Source organism: Melanotaenia boesemani, chromosome 11 (genome assembly GCF_017639745.1).
Source record: "Melanotaenia boesemani isolate fMelBoe1 chromosome 11, fMelBoe1.pri, whole genome shotgun sequence".
NCBI classification, from domain to species: Eukaryota; Metazoa; Chordata; class Actinopteri; order Atheriniformes; family Melanotaeniidae; genus Melanotaenia; species Melanotaenia boesemani.
In genome coordinates this window covers 29,511,414-29,530,422 of record NC_055692.1, presented here as the reverse complement: position 1 = coordinate 29,530,422, position 19,009 = coordinate 29,511,414, and the positions used below count along the sequence as shown (strand labels likewise).

The 19,009-nt window shown below is 37.3% G+C and overlaps 2 protein-coding genes across 3 annotated transcripts; both read right to left on the bottom strand.

Annotated features, from left to right (window-relative positions):
- Positions 1-1,109: 1,109 nt before the first annotated feature.
- On the bottom strand, positions 1,110-4,962 carry zbtb26 (zinc finger and BTB domain containing 26). Its single transcript, XM_042000487.1, has 2 exons — positions 4,760-4,962; positions 1,110-3,718 (listed from the first exon to the last, which is right to left on the bottom strand). Exon 2 carries the CDS (start codon positions 3,685-3,687, stop codon positions 2,347-2,349), a length of 1,341 nt encoding a protein of 446 aa, XP_041856421.1. The 5' UTR covers positions 3,688-3,718; positions 4,760-4,962; the 3' UTR covers positions 1,110-2,346.
- A 504-nt stretch (positions 4,963-5,466) lies between these two features.
- Positions 5,467-15,688, bottom strand: susd1 (sushi domain containing 1). 2 transcript variants are annotated; one of them, XM_042000486.1, is made up of 18 exons: positions 15,363-15,688; positions 15,081-15,221; positions 14,451-14,606; positions 14,034-14,186; positions 13,501-13,680; positions 11,952-12,131; positions 10,224-10,403; positions 9,936-10,115; positions 9,557-9,736; positions 9,194-9,373; positions 8,637-8,801; positions 8,328-8,422; positions 8,055-8,241; positions 7,774-7,867; positions 6,207-6,462; positions 6,075-6,114; positions 5,841-5,934; positions 5,467-5,623 (listed from the first exon to the last, which is right to left on the bottom strand). In XM_042000486.1, exons 1-18 carry the CDS (start codon positions 15,667-15,669, stop codon positions 5,605-5,607), a joined length of 2,787 nt encoding a protein of 928 aa, XP_041856420.1. In that variant the 5' UTR covers positions 15,670-15,688; the 3' UTR covers positions 5,467-5,604. The 2 variants fall into 2 exon arrangements, with proteins under 2 accessions (XP_041856420.1, XP_041856419.1); XM_042000485.1 differs by lacking the exon at positions 5,467-5,623 and adding an exon at positions 5,638-5,701 and having other exon boundaries at positions 5,768-5,934.
- Positions 15,689-19,009: the final 3,321 nt, after the last annotated feature.

The following is a 19,009-nucleotide window of genomic DNA, read 5'->3' as shown; positions in this document are numbered from 1 at the left end:
GCATAAGAGTGTAGTTTTTAAAAATACAAATTAAAACTCAATCACCACCTGAACAATGAACATTTCAACTCACCAAACTCAGAAATGACTAAGCTGCTCCCAAGTTTACTATGGTTGGAACAATTCCAAATTTTCTGCCTGAAATAACACAAAAGCCCAAATTAATTTAAAGTAAACATACAGGTTTGATTAATAAATGCCTGTGTGGCATGCCCCACAATTCCAAATACAATGACATCGAAGCGGATCCCGTAAGCTTTGATTAATGTCCTCTCTTCCTGTCCATCTAGTGTCATGTAGTATTTCACAAACCTAAAGAAATTGGTTTTATAAGTTTTTTTTTCTTTCAGCTTCATCCATTTCTTTAAAAATAAAAAATATATTCACCTGAAGTTGCAACCAAGAGCCAGATTATTATCAGGGTGTCTGTGGTCCAACCTCTGGAAACTGTACTTTCTTGACTGAACTCACATCTCCTGAGGTATGAAGGGCTAATATGAGGCAGTATGTTTCTTCTGGTTGAAGGGAGAAAAGCATTTGGAATAATGACACTGAATAAAACATTTTAGCCAACACTAGCTAAAGCAAATACATGCAATTTTTCTCTTGACTGTTAGTTCTGGTGCCTGTCATGTCTAAATAATCAAATACCTTATAACATTAATAAAATTGATGCTTTATCTAAACATGTCATTTTAAAGCAAGGCCTGGCCATATCTAACCTTCATTAATTTGTCTTTGATCAGGACAAACTGCATCTGATACTGTATACATGCAAAAAGCTCATAAACTGCAGGTTATCACACATTATCTTGTACTCAATATTTATTACTCTATGTGTGCAATATTATTTATTTTCGTTGTGCTCAGTCGTCTCAGGTCGTTAGCCAACAATTCATAATGCAAGAGTACAGTGCTACTCTCATGTGGAAATACTCTAGAAACAAACCACCACATACAAAACAGAACATTTGTTGAAACAATCTCCACAAATGTACATGCCAAGTTCAGATACTCACACAGAAAGCTCAAATGAGGAAGCCTGTAAAACCTGCACAATGACAGCATCAGATGACACCTCTGAGCTCATTGTTGCTCTGCAGGATAATAAATGACAAGGTAATGTTGGAATTTTCTGACGTTCATAAATGGAGAGAAGATTGGTGTTACAGTAAGAGCAGCACATTGCCAAAACCAGTGAAGAAACTTTTTTTTTATTATTAATATTATTATTTATTATTTCAGTAAGCACATTGACTTTAATGAACACAGAACATATACAATGATACTTTGGTCCAGTTGTACCTCTGATATAAAGTTATATAAAACAAACATTTCAGGTCACACAGACACTGTGGCCATCCTTCTGTCCCAACAACAAAAGGCCTTTTTTCCATTATTTTGCCCACTCATTCAAGTTTATTTTATTATAAAGTCTATTTTGTCAAATCTACACAGATAAGAAAGAAAGGCTACAGCAGATCGTATACACAATATACAAATGGAAATTTTCCATGAAGCAATGTTTATTTTTTCATAGGAGGGTACACAAAAACTAGAATATTAAAAAATAAAACTAATGATATTTAAAGGTGCAGTGTGTACGAAGTACTGAGATCTAGTGGTAAAGATGAGATTAAAAAGAGCACAGTAATGAATGAACAGTGGCCAAAATTCTTCCAGACTTTTATTTATTCTACTTTATTAGAAGGTGCAGCGATGACGGGACTACAAGTAACTGCTTCAAAATTATGTGTAAAAATTGTGTACTGTCTTCTTCTATGGTCCTTTTAAGGCGTTACATATCCCAAACGGTGCTCCTGCAACTATCAAACAAATCCATACTGGAGTTTTAAAGCTCAGAAGGGTTCTCACTTCACACAGTTTTGTCCATTCAGAGACACCGTACCATTAGTAAAAATTGTGGCACAAACATGGCAGCTGACATGTATGTGGACCCACAAGTAGCTTATTTTAGGAGAATAAAACACAAGTTATTTTAGTGATGTGATTAGAAACAGTTTTTAATAATATATAAAAATGTTCTCTCATTGACGCCGGCAGATTTTGTTACACACTGCACCTTTAATATTTTGTGTTTCAGTGTTGAATTTTCAAGTATGATGAGAAGGCATCTACACTGTTTTGTACAAAATCAGAAAACAGTCCACAGTAATGAAGCTACAGTGAAGTGCACACCTGGAAAACTTTGCTCATGTTCATATTATTCAAGTAAGCCAATCTCATCTCACCCAACTATCTGCCAACTTTTCAGAATTGTTGTCCTTTCGTACAAATAATAATAATAATAATAATAATAATAATAATAATAATAATAATAAAGGTTCAGGGATTACATATTCGTCCAAACTCAAACTCAAGCCCCCCTTCATGCAGGTTGCCTTCGTTTGCGTTGTCAAAGCTGTTCTTGCCGTGGATCTGTTTTAGGTGTTTGCGCAGCACTGGTTTGTGAGCAAACACCATTTCACAGTAGTTACAACGGTGCGGCTTATCCCCACTGTGCAGATTTAGGTGATCCAACAATGAACACTTTTGGGTAAAGGTCTTGCCACAAATTTTACACTGAAAAGGCTTGATGCCAGCATGCACGCGCATGTGCCGGTGCAGGTTGCCTTTCTGTGTGAAAGTCTTGCCACACAGCAGGCACATAAACAGTTTGTGCATCTTAAGGTGGTTGGCATAGTTTTCTAGCTGGCGGAAGACCCGGGCACATTTGGGGCACTGGTGGTACCACTGTAATGGTTTGTCATAGTTCCTCTGATGTCCGATGTGTTTCTCTACAGGCGAGGACTGGGAAGGGGGGCTGAGTGGGTATCCGGCTAAGCCAGGTGGAGCTGCCATCTCATTGCCACGACTGTCCACAGTGGAATTAATGAGTGAGTGTTGGGGCTCAGGGGAATGGAGTGCAGCAGGAGGGCTGGCAGAAAAGTGACCAGTGATGGAATTTTCTGCTACATCAGACACAGACTCCACCTTTACTATAGTGATGTCACTTTCCACCATACCCTGCCTTGGATGCCTGTTTAAAATCTGGACAGGGCTAATGGGCTGTATAATCACATCATCGTCGTCGTCGTCACTGTCATCATTATGGTGTCCCTCCACCTGACCCACAACCACCTCCTCTTCCTCTTCCTCCTCATCCTCCTCTTCCACTTCCTGAGGGACAGTCTGCCCCTGAGAGTGCTCATTTTCTCTCTGTACCTGGGAGGACAACCCATTGTCCCTCTTCTCTCTCCTAATGTCCATATCCACCCCGAGTCGGCGTGAAGCCTGAGGTTTGATGAACTTGCTAAGGGCCTGGGTGCACTGCTCCACAATGTGGCCCATTTGGAGGAAGCTGGCCACTGTAAGATAATGGACCAGCTCTAGCTCGGGGAATTCCAGTTGGCCTGTGTAGCAAGACAGCAACAACTGCCGGCCCACTTCTGCCTCCTGGATCATGGAGATCTGGACCTCTTTAGAGTCCTGCTGAAGGATGAACTGGTCTCTCAAGAAAGATGAGCCAGCAGCAAACACTACCTTGTGACCAGGAACCTCCAGCTGGTTAATGCGCACTGTGACATCACAGAAGCGTCTCTGATGTCGAAGGAGGTTCATCTTCTGCAGCATGGAGTCTCCAAATGTGGCGAAGCGGAACTGCAAGATCACTTGGTTCTGTGCCATAGTAAACCACAGGACAGCAGCAGCACTGCACCTGAAGAGGACATATTCACACACTGGATCATTTCTTCTGAGTAAAAACCAGCTAGATGATGTGTAAATTTGGTGTTTTTGACTCTGATTGGGGTACTTTAGATATCCATCTAGCCACCAAAAACATATATATAATAAATAAGTAAATGCTACTAATAAAAAAAGATTCTGCAAAAGAATAGAGCGGTTTTAATCTTCAAAATAAACTCTTCCTCACATTGTATAAATTAAGATGTTAGCTGCATATTGACAAAAGACCATTTAATAATATATATATCTAATATCACTTAAATCATTCATCTCAGTAGTGAACTCTTCGTGAAACCTGGCGCTTTTATAAATAGAGCCAGACTGCATTAGAAAATCTGGACATTTTAAGTAAATTTTTTTCATAAGCTACTTTGCAATTTTTAAACCATTATTAAATCATTAACTCCAACTAAAGGCAACTTCCTTTCTTTCTTTTTCTGCATAATCGAACAGCTTAATGTATAACTAGTTTTCATATTAGTTACGAAACTGTAAGTCACTCAAAGATATATTACTGTGTAACAAAGCTAACAGCCGAAATGTGCATTATATTAAACTCTAAATTACATTTAAAGATGTATTTATAGTGTTGCCGAACATTAGTGAATTTGAGAAGAACATTAAGCGAATGTACAAAGTGTTTGTGATTGGTCATCGACTTATGGTTATATTTAAGTTAGCTTAGCACCTCAGCTAACGTTATCTAAATAGCCTTTTGGTTAGCAAAACGGCTAACTCATGCGTTATTGCTTGAGTTACAGTATAACAAAAGTACCACTGTTTACAGTAACCATGTCTAACGTTTGGCGTAGCAACGTAGCATCAGTCATAAATCGCCCCCATTTATTGCTTTGGCCTACGGCTTCACTCCTAAGCTAACAGCTCTGGTTATCTCACAGTTAGTACAATTGTGGCTAATAATCAAGATATAATTACAGGTGTTAAAGGTGTTATGCCCTGTTGTAAATTGAAATCATAGTAGTATCAAAGTGTTTATTAACGTGTTCTATACCTGTTAAATCCTTGTTAACAAACCCGTGAAGGATGGGCTGTTGTCGGTGGAAGACTGGCCTGTACTTGTCTGTGATAGAGCAGCTGCTCCGGATGCAAAATAATTAAAGGCCCAGTACGCGTGCGCGTAATAAATGGTGAACTATAAAAACTTAAACGATAGATAGATAGATAGATAGATAGATAGATAGATAGATAGATAGATAGATAGATAGATAGATAGATAGATAGATAGATAGATAGATGTGCAGATTTTTATTTATTTATTTATTTTTTTTTTTTACAATGAACAAATTAAGCTGGTAAAGTTATTCTTACATTGTAATTTACATCAGTCTAAGGTGGCACTTTTCTTTTAGGTATTTCAACTGAAGGTATCATAAATATAAAAGAGATAATCGCATTAAAGCATTTAAAAGGCGTAACAAATAATGTTTGAATTCTTGACCCTGGGAGTCTTATCTTTTATAGTGCTGTTTGTGTATAAGCAGACCTTATTCAGAGCTCAGATAAAGATGCAACCTGAGAATGACTGTGAAAGTGACACTGAACTCCTGGTAATGAGCCTGGTCAATTTAAAAAAGGATTTTTTTCTTTAGCATTATTAGCTAAACAAGGCTAATTATGATATGCAAGCTAATCATGCCATGAGGGCACCTGCAAAATTTTAAATGAATGGTACACAAATCAATCAATTCTTATCCCATATTAAGTAGAAAGTGTAAATGTTTATTAAAATTTGTATTTTGCATTAAAAAAATTGAATAAGTATTTGCAAAATGTACAGTTAGAAATGAAAGACTAATTAATTTTTCACAGTGCTAAAAACAAAACCACTGAGGACAGCTACATTTTCTTGACACACCTGGAAATGAAAACAGAGAGAAATTAGTCATTACCCTGTAGAGTCATTCAGTTAAGGAATGGAATGAACAAACTTAAACGTTTTCAGATTGTGGACTAGGCTAACTTTCAACCATTACTTATTGTAGCAAGATATGAGTATTTATATATATATACACACAAAGACACACAAAATACTGAAATATGTTTGAAGGGGAAATGTGGTCTTTGGTTCATACCAGGAGAAACTGTACCCCAACAATATAACCAAAGCAGCCACTCCAACTACTGCAGTAGCAGTCAGTGATGAAACCCTCAAGACATACGATGCACCTGCAAAGAGGAAATGTGTTTTGAAAGAAAAAACTTGCACAATTTGCATTTGCCTCGTCTTTATGTGTTGCTCTTTGGTATATCAGAATGTTGCAGCTGTGGATAGTGTAATCCTTAGGATTAAACCACAAGATAGTTACCTGTTACTTTTGCCCACAGGACACAGCAACTTTTTGAGGCCTTGGAGAGAAAACATTCAGAGGTCTGCTGTAGGTTCCATGGCATGACTTTTTTTTTTTTTTTTAGTGCACCACACAATAGTCAAAACTCACCATTTTCCACTGGCTGACAGCTCGTAAGAGGATATAATAGTTTTTCCCACTCTCCAGCGGTGCATTATAGAAGCCGCCATAGAAGAATCCATCCCCTACAGTAAAATTAACTTCTGCTTCAAGATTTAGGACATCAAGCTGGGCAGCTATGTACTCTGTTGGTGATGTTAATTTGCTTGATGAGGCTAAGCTTGAAGGAAAGGAACAGTCGAACATCATAACCCCCTCTACTGGAAGCACAAAGACTTGGTAAAAGCTGTCAAATGAAGAACACAGAATACCACATTTTAATTTAATTACACAGTATCCCTCTCCTACCAGATCTGCTGCAAGAGCAGGATTAAATGTAAAATTACAGATACAACATGATTTCTTCTACATTAGGCAAGCATGGTATTGCAACTGATTAGATCAGTGATCACCATCTCTAGATTTTTTAGGCCAATATCTTGCAGGTTGTAGATGTTTCCCTGCTTCAACACACCTGATTCAAATTAATGGCTCATTAAGAGGCTTGTGCAGAACTTGACAACAAGCTGTTGGAGAACCATTTAATTTGAATCTGGTGTGTTACAGTAAGGAAACGTCTAAAACCTGCAGGACGGTGGCTCAAGTGATCCAGAATTTGTGATAACTGGATCAATAATTGCTTGTTGATTTATTGTTTTGTTTTATGAACCATGCTATGTCTCTTACAGTAAAACAAATCATAAATGCAAAAAAAAAAAAAACTTTCAAAGAGCCTATACTTTTGAAAAATATATAAAAGTATCATGTTCCATGTTTAACACTGAGTTTAACATAATAGTTCCACCGAGAATATTAACATAAAAAGAAGGGTGAAAAATTATTGTAATATCATTCAAAGGGCCATACCTGTCCATGATTTTATTTATTAAAACTAGATGGATATAAATATTCTTTTACATCCAGGAGTACTAGTTATACCACTATACTATCTATTAAATACTCCACCCTTAAAAAATGTGCTTTACAAATGTATATATACCCAAGGGATTGGGACGAAACAGCTGTGGAGCCATAAGCTTACCAGATAAAGAGGCTTCAGTTTTCTAGGGAGCATAAAGATTGGGCTCTGGAGCAATGAAAGAAGGTCATGTGGTCTGATAAATTCAGATTTACCCTGTTCCAGAGTGATGGGAGCATCAGGGTAAGAAGAGAGGCAGATGAAGCGATGCAGCCATCATGCCTAGTGCCTACTGCTGTGTTTGGTTTTCATTAAACGTGCTGCTGTACATTATGACCAAAATGTCCTCTTTTGTCTAATCTGTCCAAGCAACATTATTACAGAAGATTCATTTTATTTTTTTCCAGATGCAATTTTGCATAACTAAGCTGTGGCGTCATCATCTTCAGATATAACAAAACTTTTCATGCAATAATTCCAAACAAAACAAACCTGTTTAATCTTTAGTTTTAATTTTCAGGCCTAGTAAGGACAAGATTAACTTTTTTATGACCTGATAAATAAAACCTTAGAGATGAACGAGGGCTCTCTTTCATCCTCATGCGACCACATCTTGCCTCTAGCCATTCTTTTTGTTACCTCACTGGGTCCAGTGTGTTGGGTGATCTGCGTAGCCTCAAAGTTGGTTTTGAAGTCTCAAATTCTTTGTAGTAGACAACTGGAGCTGAAGGCACTGTGAAATATATTTGCACAATGTTGTCATATGTCTATAGGTTAATGTGCAATGCTTAGTATAAAGAAAACTACAACATATAAAATGTGGTCATATGAGTATTAAAAATGTACAGACACCTTTCATCAATAGATTTCACTAGAAAAGGTTTAGTCAGATCACAGTACAGTTAACGCTATGATGATACCTGGTAAACTGGTGTTAGTGGTGATGGTCGCTGTGAATTTGGCCGACACTGCAGTCATAGAAATGCTGTAGTTTGTTAAAGGAAGCAAGTTGAGGCAGAGTTCAAGCTGATCAGCCTTGGAGCTCAGAAAGCGCCTCCCTTTGTCATGAAAGTCTCTCTGGTAGTCTCTGAACCCAGCGTAAGTCACCTGGAAGGATGGAGTTAATTATGCCACTATGAGATGCAGAGTTCATCCAACAATAATGAGAGATGACAGAGGACATTCTGCCTAACCTTGTAAACTTCTGTATCTTCTTCATACTTTTCTGCTTTCCACCGCAGACAATTCGCATTATAGACTGATAGATGATTTATAGGAGGCTTGCTTTCTGTAAGACATTAAATCAAAATTGTGATGTTAAAACAGCCTGATGATCCTTTTCAAAGGATCAAATGTAATCAAAAAGATGTTCAAATTGCAAACCAGAAGGTTGTCAGAGGCCAGCCTGGTCCTGCAGGACGCCTTCAATGGTTTTATGTGGTTTGATAAACATCATGATTTGACAAATGCTCATACGTTTTTACCTTCTATATAATACTCACCAATACATATGAGAGAAGCTCTCTGCCATACCCCAGAGCTGTCACACACAGACATGTTGCTGCCCCTCCAGCTGTGATATCCTGCTTCACAGCGGTGGATCACAACACTTCTGTTATGCCACACTACCTCTGAGTTGGCAAGGAAGGGAACAGGGCCACATTTAGCTGGAAAAGTAGAAGCCCTGAATGACTCATCAACTCAAATTACACTAATCATCTTTAATGCAAAAGGCATAATTTGTTTTCAGCTTCAGAGAGAGAAAAAACAACAACTTTAACTAACAAGCAACATATTATGAGAAAATGAGGATATGCACAAGAAACACATATCTAACAGCAGTCTCTGACTGTGATGACTCTCAGTGACCATTGCAGTCCACTGTGGAGGAAAATGGAATAACATGCAGCCTTTTAAGTTTTAAACAAAATAACACCCCAAATAATATCAGAACATGCATGGTTGGACAATTCAGTGGCAGAAACATATCAGTAACATGCTTATAGGGACAAATAATGACACTTTCTGCATACTTTGTGCATGGGGACTCTTACTCTACCTCTGCAAGTTAAAGATATTTTCCCCCACTCTCCTGATAGTGAACATGTTGAAATGTGATTTCCACTTTCCTGGTAAAATCCATCCATACACACATAGCGCACAACACTGCCTTGTGTACTGTTACCATCCCACAGCTGTTTAGTGTTGGGGAGAGTTAGTGGAAGGCCGCAGCTTATTTCTGCATACAAACATGGATTGGTATAGACAACTGCATTATGTTACATGTAAAAGTCTCATAGTCGCAATGCATGATTTCATTTGCAGTTGTAACTAATTATACAACACTTAATCAGTAGTGGTATCACTTGGTATCAAAATTCTGCAGTTAAAACTGAAATTTTATGGTCATAAAACTTTACACCTTCACACCACTGATCAATTTCCTCCCACCGTCCATTTTCTCCACACTCTGAGTAGTTTTTCAGGCCTCTTGTGTAATATCCTTCTTCACACTGGTAATAGACGACACTACCAATGTGCGATGTGCCATCCCATAACCTTTTAGCATGTGGTTTAAATAGCGGCTCTCCACAACTGATTTCTACAAGAAGAAGAACGCAAGTCACTGTAGAGCACTGGTAGCTTTGTGTATTTTGTCCACTCTAACAAGACACTAATACCATTCACAGGTCTTGTAATAAGATTTAAAATTGTTTATGGGGTGTAAAAGCACTTTGAGTTGCAAGGTAACTCAATAAAGTGACTCATTACACTTACATATAGATGAATATGATTATCACCTTGACAAGACAGAGAGGTCGCATCCCATTTTCCACTGGAAGTACAAACTGATTCATTCCCTTTTCCAATACTGAGATATCCATGGTCACACTTATAAGCAACATAAGAGCCCAGAGTGGAGGTTTTATCCCACAGCATGACTGTGTGGGGGATTGGTAAGGGTTCTCCACAGTCAATTTCTACACAGATGAAGATCATTTGTAGAGTGGGGTGGGGGCAAAGTTACTTATACGTGGTCAATTTCAGAAAGAAGAAACACATGACATAATGTTTTAGAAAGATGTTACCTTTGCATAACATGTCAGGCTTCGTCCAGTAGCCATTGCTTGTGCACACTGACACATTGTTTCCATCACTCTGATAAAATCCTGTTGTACAAAAGTAAGTAACTGTGCTTCCAGGGGTGGAGCTGCCATTCCACACCTGTCCAGTGTGAAGCACAACAGGAGGGTCTCCACATAATATCTCTATGGCAGGAAATAATTCACAAGGCACAGATGTACATTACATAGTTATTATTTATTTGTTCTCATATAGTTCCCATTCTTCAAACATACTCTTGCCAGCTTCAGCATTAAATGTGCAATCTTGTCCATTAGCTAACATTGTAATAACAGCTTATCTATGAGCTGTAATCAGGTTTCAACTGTCACCTCTGTCCTCCACCCCCTGTTTCATATATCTATCAAGATGACACCACCCATGGAGCCGTTCTGCAGGCCTTCACTGCAACCCAGCTGCTCATTTTATTATTTGTGGCATCTATATAAATTTCGTCCTGATTATTGACACCCTTCAATTTTTGGGCTATAATTAAAAATTTCATCATAGATGAATGTAAATGAGCCACTTTTGCGGAGGAAAATGTCCACTGTTATCTAATAAGAAAGAACAGAAAATGCCAAACTTAAGTTAAAATAAATAATGCAAAGAATGTGATTTCACACAATTTAAAATTAAACATAATTTCCTTTTTAAGCCACTTTGAGCAGTTGTATACTTTATGTTTTCCTCCTGACAAAAAAAAAAACAAAACAAAACAAAAAACAAAAAAAAAACTTCTGTAGTTCTCTTATGGATTTATAGAAGGACTGACTACTTAGCATGTGATATGATTTGGTCCTTCAGTTTGCTTTATCAAACATAATTCAGAATTAATGGCATCCAGCACTGTCACAGTAGAGGCGTGCAGAAGTGAAATGTACTGGACAGCTTTATTACATTTAGTCATGAGATTGTATCTACACCCTGATATAATCTGAAACTGACTGAAACCACCTCTTAAAATGGCTCCAGGTCATCCTGAAAGCTTTTAATTCTTAGAAAGTAATCTTTCAACCTCAATCTGCATCCACCATGACAATTTTTCTCCCTGAGTTTTGTCTTTGTACTTCATTGGAAAGACATTTCTGATACTTTCAGACAGCTTTCTTATCTTTTCCACTGATCAGTGGACATCTTAATTCTTAATTTAAGTTTTTATTAACAATATAAATACATACTGTTTGAACATAGAAAGACATAAACAGATAACTGCTGCCATCATGTGGAATATGTTTGCATTGTTTTTATTATTTACATTTTTATGTAAAATATTTTGATTAAGTAAAATAAGTCAATTTGTACATAGTTGTGAAACTATTACAAATTCTGTGCTAAAAGATAAGGCTTGTCAGGGCTTTATACATTGTGTGGTTGTAAGTGATAACTGGTATGCTTACTGGGACACCTGGTGATACTGAATTATCTTTACAAAAGTTATTTAACTGTACTTTTTACTGCATCAAGAAGTCAAAATGTCAGCTATGTAAAAACTCAGCTTGATTTTTCATCTTATGTTTTTGTTTAGGATTCACTCACTTTTCACAGGACAGTGTGATCATATAACACCTGATCAGTCAGAATAAGTGAAAACTCCTGCATCTGTAAATGTGAATTAACTGGAAGACCTAATGGAAAACATGATTATTTTCTACCTTTCCACATTTTCAAAGATTATTTGTTTTGTGTATTACCTTGGCATGACAGGGACGGAGATGTCCATTGACCGTTTTCATTACAGATGGACACATTTTGTCCTCCTTTGTTATAAAAGCCCTTCTTACAGAGATAGAGCACAGAGCTGCCAGGGGTTGACTTATTGTTCCACACCTGCTCTGTTAATTCAATTAAAGGAGGATTTCCACACATGATCTCTAAAAGGAATCACATGCAACATAAACAATATGAAAGACTATAGAAAGTAGTGCAAAACATTCATGTGTGCATAAATATAATGTTACAAAGATAGAAGACTGATAAAAACAAGCACTGACAGCCTTTCTCATTGTACAGCTGCAATACAGAAACATCAGAATATCAAGAACAACACAGATGAACCACCTCAGAGTCCAACATGCCTGTTCCACAACATCAGAGAGAAAAGGACAGGTTCATAAAAAAGGACTTGATCATGAAAATCTCCAGGATATCTGACTGATCCATTTAATGATCCATGTGCTAAAAAACATGCAGCATAAATAAGTACACATTAAGCCCAACTTATCATTCCTTGACCTTATTTCTAGTTTATGTGATTTACTGGAGCCTGTCAGATTGACTGAACATAATTTATACTGTCGTTTATATACTCCTGTAGTCTAATCTGAACTTTCTTTAGCAATGTGGGTCAAAGATTTAGTATATAAATCAAGCCCAGTGCTCAATTTCCTAAAGTTGTTTTGGGTTTTCACTTTATTAAATTATATACTTCAAACCTCACCTCCAGAAAGTTGCAAAATTTTCACAAAAACAATATGACTTGAAACTGTTATTTTATTAACTCGCTTCAGTTATTATTTAGCAAGCAAAAAAAAAAACAAAAAAAAAAAAACTTTATTGTATTTAAAAATGACAAAGAAATTTAAATTTGATGCCAGCAACACATTCGGAAAAAATTAGGAAAGACTGCTGCAGAGCACGGATTTAGTTTGCATCTAGAATGGACACAAATTCCTCTGCAAAGCCAAAACAATTAAAAGTGAGGATGCAAAAGAAAGAGTGAAAAATCTCAGTGGTTATTGTGTCTCTATTTCAACTATTTGAATGAGTTGCTGGTGTCAAAGTTTTCCATATAAAAAAGTTGGCCTGAAAAAACACAGAAAACATTCTTTTTAAATAATATTAAATAGAAATTATTGCTCAGCTGCAACAATCAGTATCATCACACAATTATTTATTCATGTATTCATGTAAATTTAACTCTAAAAGTTAAAATAATTTATTTTAAATAAGTTGGTAAAACTTTTGTGGAAATTAGGTTGGTACTTTACCCATCAAATGTTCACTGATTAGTTGCTAACTTTATGCTTAGGCCATGCTAAGTAGCATACAATGGCTTTATTTAGGCTTCTTTTTTCCTTTGCTAAAACAGCTGCCTTTTAAAAAAAGTAATATAAAATTGACTTAAAAATTTACTTATCAAAACTACTTAGTATAAAAACATTGATTAGTGCAGCTGTAAACATTGTGTCATGTTAAGAACATACGAGCATTATAAGTACTACAAGCAGCTGAGACTGTTACCTTCACAAACCAGGGTGGGTCCTCTCCACAGTCCATCAGCTCCACACACAGAGCTGTTTTCTCCCCTCCTCCACACAAAGCCTTCGTCACAGCCGAATGTGGCCACACTACCAAATGTGGTTCCTGTGACTGACAGCAGCTCTGTGTCCTCCTCTGAAGGAGGCTGGCCACATTCAACCACTGGGGGGGACAAAGAGCGTACAGAATTTTAGATTCACATGTTCCCCACTGACCATCTGCATAGATCTACCACTCATGACGGACTTCTCATTCATACTAACCAGGCAGCACACTGGCAGGACCACAGTGAAAAGCCATTGAAATAGAACAGTTAGTTAGACCTTATCATAGTAACTCCACATATTTCTAGCTTCAGGGTAAAATTTTTGAAATAGAAATCGCATGTACTGCAGGAATGTGTAAGTTTTCACTGTCAAAATGATCAATTTGGAGAATTTCTAATCACAAAATGTAACAATGACCCAAATATGTGTGTTGGTGGAAATATCTAAATCACATTCAGGTACTTTTACCTTTGCAGAAAGCACTGTTCCTCTGTGGATGAAAGGGCTCGTATCCATTGTGGACTTGGTATCCCGTCTGGCAGCTGCAGTCAAAGCTGCCATCAAGATTTCTGCACCGACCCCCCTCCCCACATAACCCAGTGATACTGCACTCATCAATATCTGCAATTGTAACATGAAAATACAATTGTCACCAACCTTGTAGAGCTTGTAACAAAGGTAAACAACTGAATCCGCTGTTCTTTATAAAATCCAATTCTTTTTCAAACTGTACAGGACTTTGACAGAATAATAACACAACACATTACACAGAGAAAAACATGGCTGACAACATCTATGTTCTGGATGCTTTTGCCATTTTGTAAATCCTCATCTTTATTCTACATATTAATACCTCATGTGTAACTTTGAAAAGCCTAAACTTACCCTGGCAGTGGGTTCCATCATTTGGGATGAAGACAGCCATATTATTAGAGGGGCTGTATCCAGCCAAGCAGGAACAGTAGTAGCTGCCGAATGTGTTGTGGCACATGGTGTGCTGCCCACAGATCTTATTGGCCTCAATCTGGCATTCATCTTTGTCTGGAAGAATAATGCAGAAGACATCATGTAAGATCATTAAATCTGCAGTGACAAGTCTGAAGGACTTCTGTGGAAAGGTCTCATGGAAAGATTAATGCTGGAAAGGACCTCCTGTGTGGTTCAGGAGAGGGTGCAAAATCAGGGTGGTGAAAGCGAGAGTCGTTAAAAAGCTTTTGCAACTAAGAGTTGTGAAATGATTCAGTGTCACGTGAGGAAAATCTATAACCGTGCAATAGTCTCTTAATCCTGAGTTAAAATAGCAGCAAGTGCAGCTGTAATCACTCATGCATAGGATATTTAAAAGTCCCTTAACATTTAAACTCTATATTAAATCTCAGAGCACAGTTGTCAATTGCAAAACGCATCTCTCAGTGGAAAAAAGATTCAGATTCAGATTATTAATGACAATAAAAAAAACTTTATTCTATGTACCCTTGATAAATAAATACACACACAAAATCTTTTTCTTCCTACCTTGACAGAAGGTTCTTCCATTTCCAACAAAGCCATATTTGCAGTTACAAACTTTACCAGACCCGTCGGACTTGTCCTCACATGTGGCATTAGGGTGGCAGGTTGCACACACATCCAAAGTCTGGCACTCTGCTGGCATACCTGAAGGACACAAGGAATATCCATCCATCAGTCTACTTGTTGTACTGCTCTCCACAAGTCAGTGATATGTAAATATGTAAAAGATACATAATTTAGTGATAATTAAATCGGTGTGATGAAGTGGAGAGAGGGAATTCTCACCTGAAAGGACAAATAGCAGAAAAACCACAATAATTGTTCGCCTTGTTTTATCCATTCTCCCTGAGAGTCTTCCCGAAGCTGTCCTCACTTCATCAGACTTTCTACCAGCTTCTCTCCTTCCTCTTTTCTTAAAATAAATGTGTACTTCCTTTTGGTGGACCGCAACAATGCTGAGTGTATTTGATAACCAGTACCGAGAGGCTGCTGAGAGTGGGTGAGCTGAGGTCACCCTGAGGAAGACTTCTTTTCTCAATGGTCTTCTTGCAGCTGGTGCCTTTGTGGCTTCATCTGTCAGTGTCGGGCACATTCAGTTACTACGAGTGATAGGTTCAGTACTCACTCTGGTAAACTGCACAGTCATGCTGTAGTAGCTGATAACAGCTATATTTAGTGAAATAAACCTGCTGGATGTTTACTTAAGGAAAAAAAAGCTGCTCTAGGTAAAGGTCTGGTTTTGATGAATTCATGTGCACTTTTTGATAGTTGTATTTTTGTTAATTTTTTTAAATACGTTTACCATTTCATTTTGATTTTAATTAAATGAAGTAGTCTTTTTTTCTATCTAATTCTATCCGTTATTTTTTCCAGTGACTTTTAATTCTACTTTGTGTAATGGGTATTTTGTGACTCCTGTCTGTGAACACAAATGTTTACATTAATTTTTCTCACTGTGTTTTTAGTCCAGATTAATAATACTTTGGTAAAGTTTTTCACAAGTTAAGTGACAGCCCCATTAACCCTTCTGTAAAATGAAATTACACAACATCCTTCCTTGTTCTACTGCAGGGTTTGCAGTGGGGGGGGCTAGGTTGGTGAGCTGTGGTAGGGGGAGATAATTCTGGAGAGCTCCTATCTTGCAGTGCAGCAGGGTCCTAAGTGAGGTTTTGCTGTCACTCAAACAACCCCCACCCACCCCTATGTCTCTAGCACCACCACAGAAGACCTCCCATTCTTAACCCAAGATTTGTCTGAACAGTATGTCTTAGTACAAGTCCTCATCTTCAACTGGATTTTATTCTGGTACAAATAAATGTTTAATAATGATTTTCAGGCAAAGTAAGTCTTGTTTATATAAAGGGAATCTTTGTCTGCAACAATATCACATGTAATTATAGGTAGGATCTACAGATTCTACTCCAGATCATTAGTTGAGAGGCTGCTGCACTCGGTAAGTGTCTGATATCTATTACTGTCCACTGACAGAATAAATCAGTATCACATGACTGATTTAGATTTTTGTCCTGTTTTACCTAACATTACAAACAGAGCTCTATGAGATTTAATTGTGTCTTTCTACTGCTGCTACAGTCTTTCTATTTTTGCATGGTGGAAAGTGCTCCACCTATGCCATCACCTCTTGGTATGGAAACTGTTCAGTGAGAAAAAACAACCCAGAAGATCATCAGCCTCCCTCTGCCCCCTCTGGATGACATTGAGACATCCAGAAGTTACAGCAGAGCTTCTTCTGTTGTGAAAGACATCTTCCACCCATTTCACAACCTGTTCACTCTGCTGCCCTCTGGTAAACCGTACAAGTCACTTAAAACACACCTTGTCAAACAGGTTCTACCCGGTAGCAGTCAGAGTGCTGAACCCTCTCCTCTGCCTGCTCCCCCATTTAATACATATAATACCTTACAACTATAAAATGATTATGATACTTCAGTGTAAAGAACATTATTTTGCACTCACTTCTTACCTTTTACCTCAATTCTGTACTACCTTGTTTTTTAAGATTTATTTCTGTAATTGTCTATTTTATTGCTTTTTATTTAGTTAATTTGCTTTTCATTGTTTATTTGTAATGTTTGGGGACAGGGGAGGACGGTGTTAAGGGAAATAAGTGTGAATGTTTAAGAATGTATGCAGTTCTTTGTAGAGGAGTAGTGAAATTTTGTTGCATGAGATTAATACAATGACAATAAAGCATTCATTCCTTGATTCATTGATTCATTGATTCATTGATTTATTCATTGCTTCTCACCAAAGTAGATAATGTGTATCTCTGAATGCTTCTCAAGATGATATCGCTGTTTGCTTTCCTGCTCTCTGTCTTCCAATGTGCATTTCAGAGCTCTGTACAATTTATGGAACTGCATTAAAACCAGTGGCAGGACTGTGTGTGTCATTCCATGTATGTTTAAACATCCTTTTGTCTGTGTTTCTGTTGCAAGAAAACTGAGTTCTACTTGTAAAAACCTGTTAGCTTGTGCTACTTGAAGTCAGAAACTCAACAAGAGTGTAGAATATAAATAGTTTATATCCACATCATTGTGTTTTGCTAAAGTTATCAAATTTTCTTTGATGACAGGATGTGGACACATAAATAACCAAATTGGACATAAAATGTCACTTTTAAAGTTTACTTTATTTGATGTTGGCACCTGATCTTTCAAGACCTTCTGTGTTATTATCAGTATTTAATTGTGATCAGCCTCTACTGGAACATGCAGGTTTTAGAAACAAAATATGATTAGTTTCTGAAACATACTTGCCTGAAATTATTAGTCTAAATCACATTTTGTAAATGTAAATTAAATTAGAAGCACACCTCGCAGCATGCAAATAGGGGTGTGCAAGAGTTTGGGCACCCTATGTTTTGAATAACAAAAAAATCAACCCCAACAAGGAAATTACCAGTTATAAATCTTGCAATTTCAGTGGAAATATAAAGGAAATTCATTATTTTTACCAAAGTATACTTTGGAAAGTTATTAACAATCTTATAAAAAAGAAAGCCATCCCTCTTTCAATTCAACGTTGTCCATGTGAGAAAATATTAGCAATAAAAAATGATCTGGCCCATATCAGGTCTTGTAATTACATGAACACCAACTCAGAATAACATTACATCATGTCATTATTTACTGTATTTCCCAAAATCTAAGCTAAGGCGCATAAACAGTGTGGGAAAAAATGGCTTCACTACCGACTTGCAAAACCATCTTTACCCGCAGGGACTTGAAGTAATCTGTGTCATTTACTCAAGTAATTGTGGAGATATTTCTGTCCTCTCTAAGTAACAAGATTGTTGCAGTTGATCGAAGTCTGTAGATACTTACTATCTAAAGTTCTCTTTAGTTTATTATCACGGTTGGGGTCTAGACTTTGACTGGGTCACTGCAACGCCTTGATGATCTTTCCCTTTTCAACTATTCTGCTGTAGATTTGCTTCTGGGATCATTTTCCTGTTGCATGACCCAGTTTCAGCTAAGCCTTAGTGGTCAGACAGATGACCTCACCATGTGGCTGTAAAACAAGCCTCCATCATCCCTCCACCACCGTGCTTGATAGTTGCTGAAAAATGTTTATGTTAATATGTTATGCATTATGAGCTAACATCTCTACCTCAGTCTTTTTGTCCAAAGGATATTGTTCCAGAAATCTTATGGTTTGTTCTGATGCAACTTTGCGTTATAAAGCTGTGCTGCCATGCTCTTTTTTAAGGACAGGATACTTTCTCCTGGAAGTCCTTCTAAACAAGCCACATTTGTTGCGTCTCTAATTGTACTACCATGAACTTTAATAATTAACATGCAAACTGAGACCTTTAAAGTGTGAGATAGAGTTTCTGAGGTTTTCAGAGGGTTTTCTGTAGTTTTTGATGAGTTACAGGCAATGTGTATAATGTTTTTCCACTAGAAAAT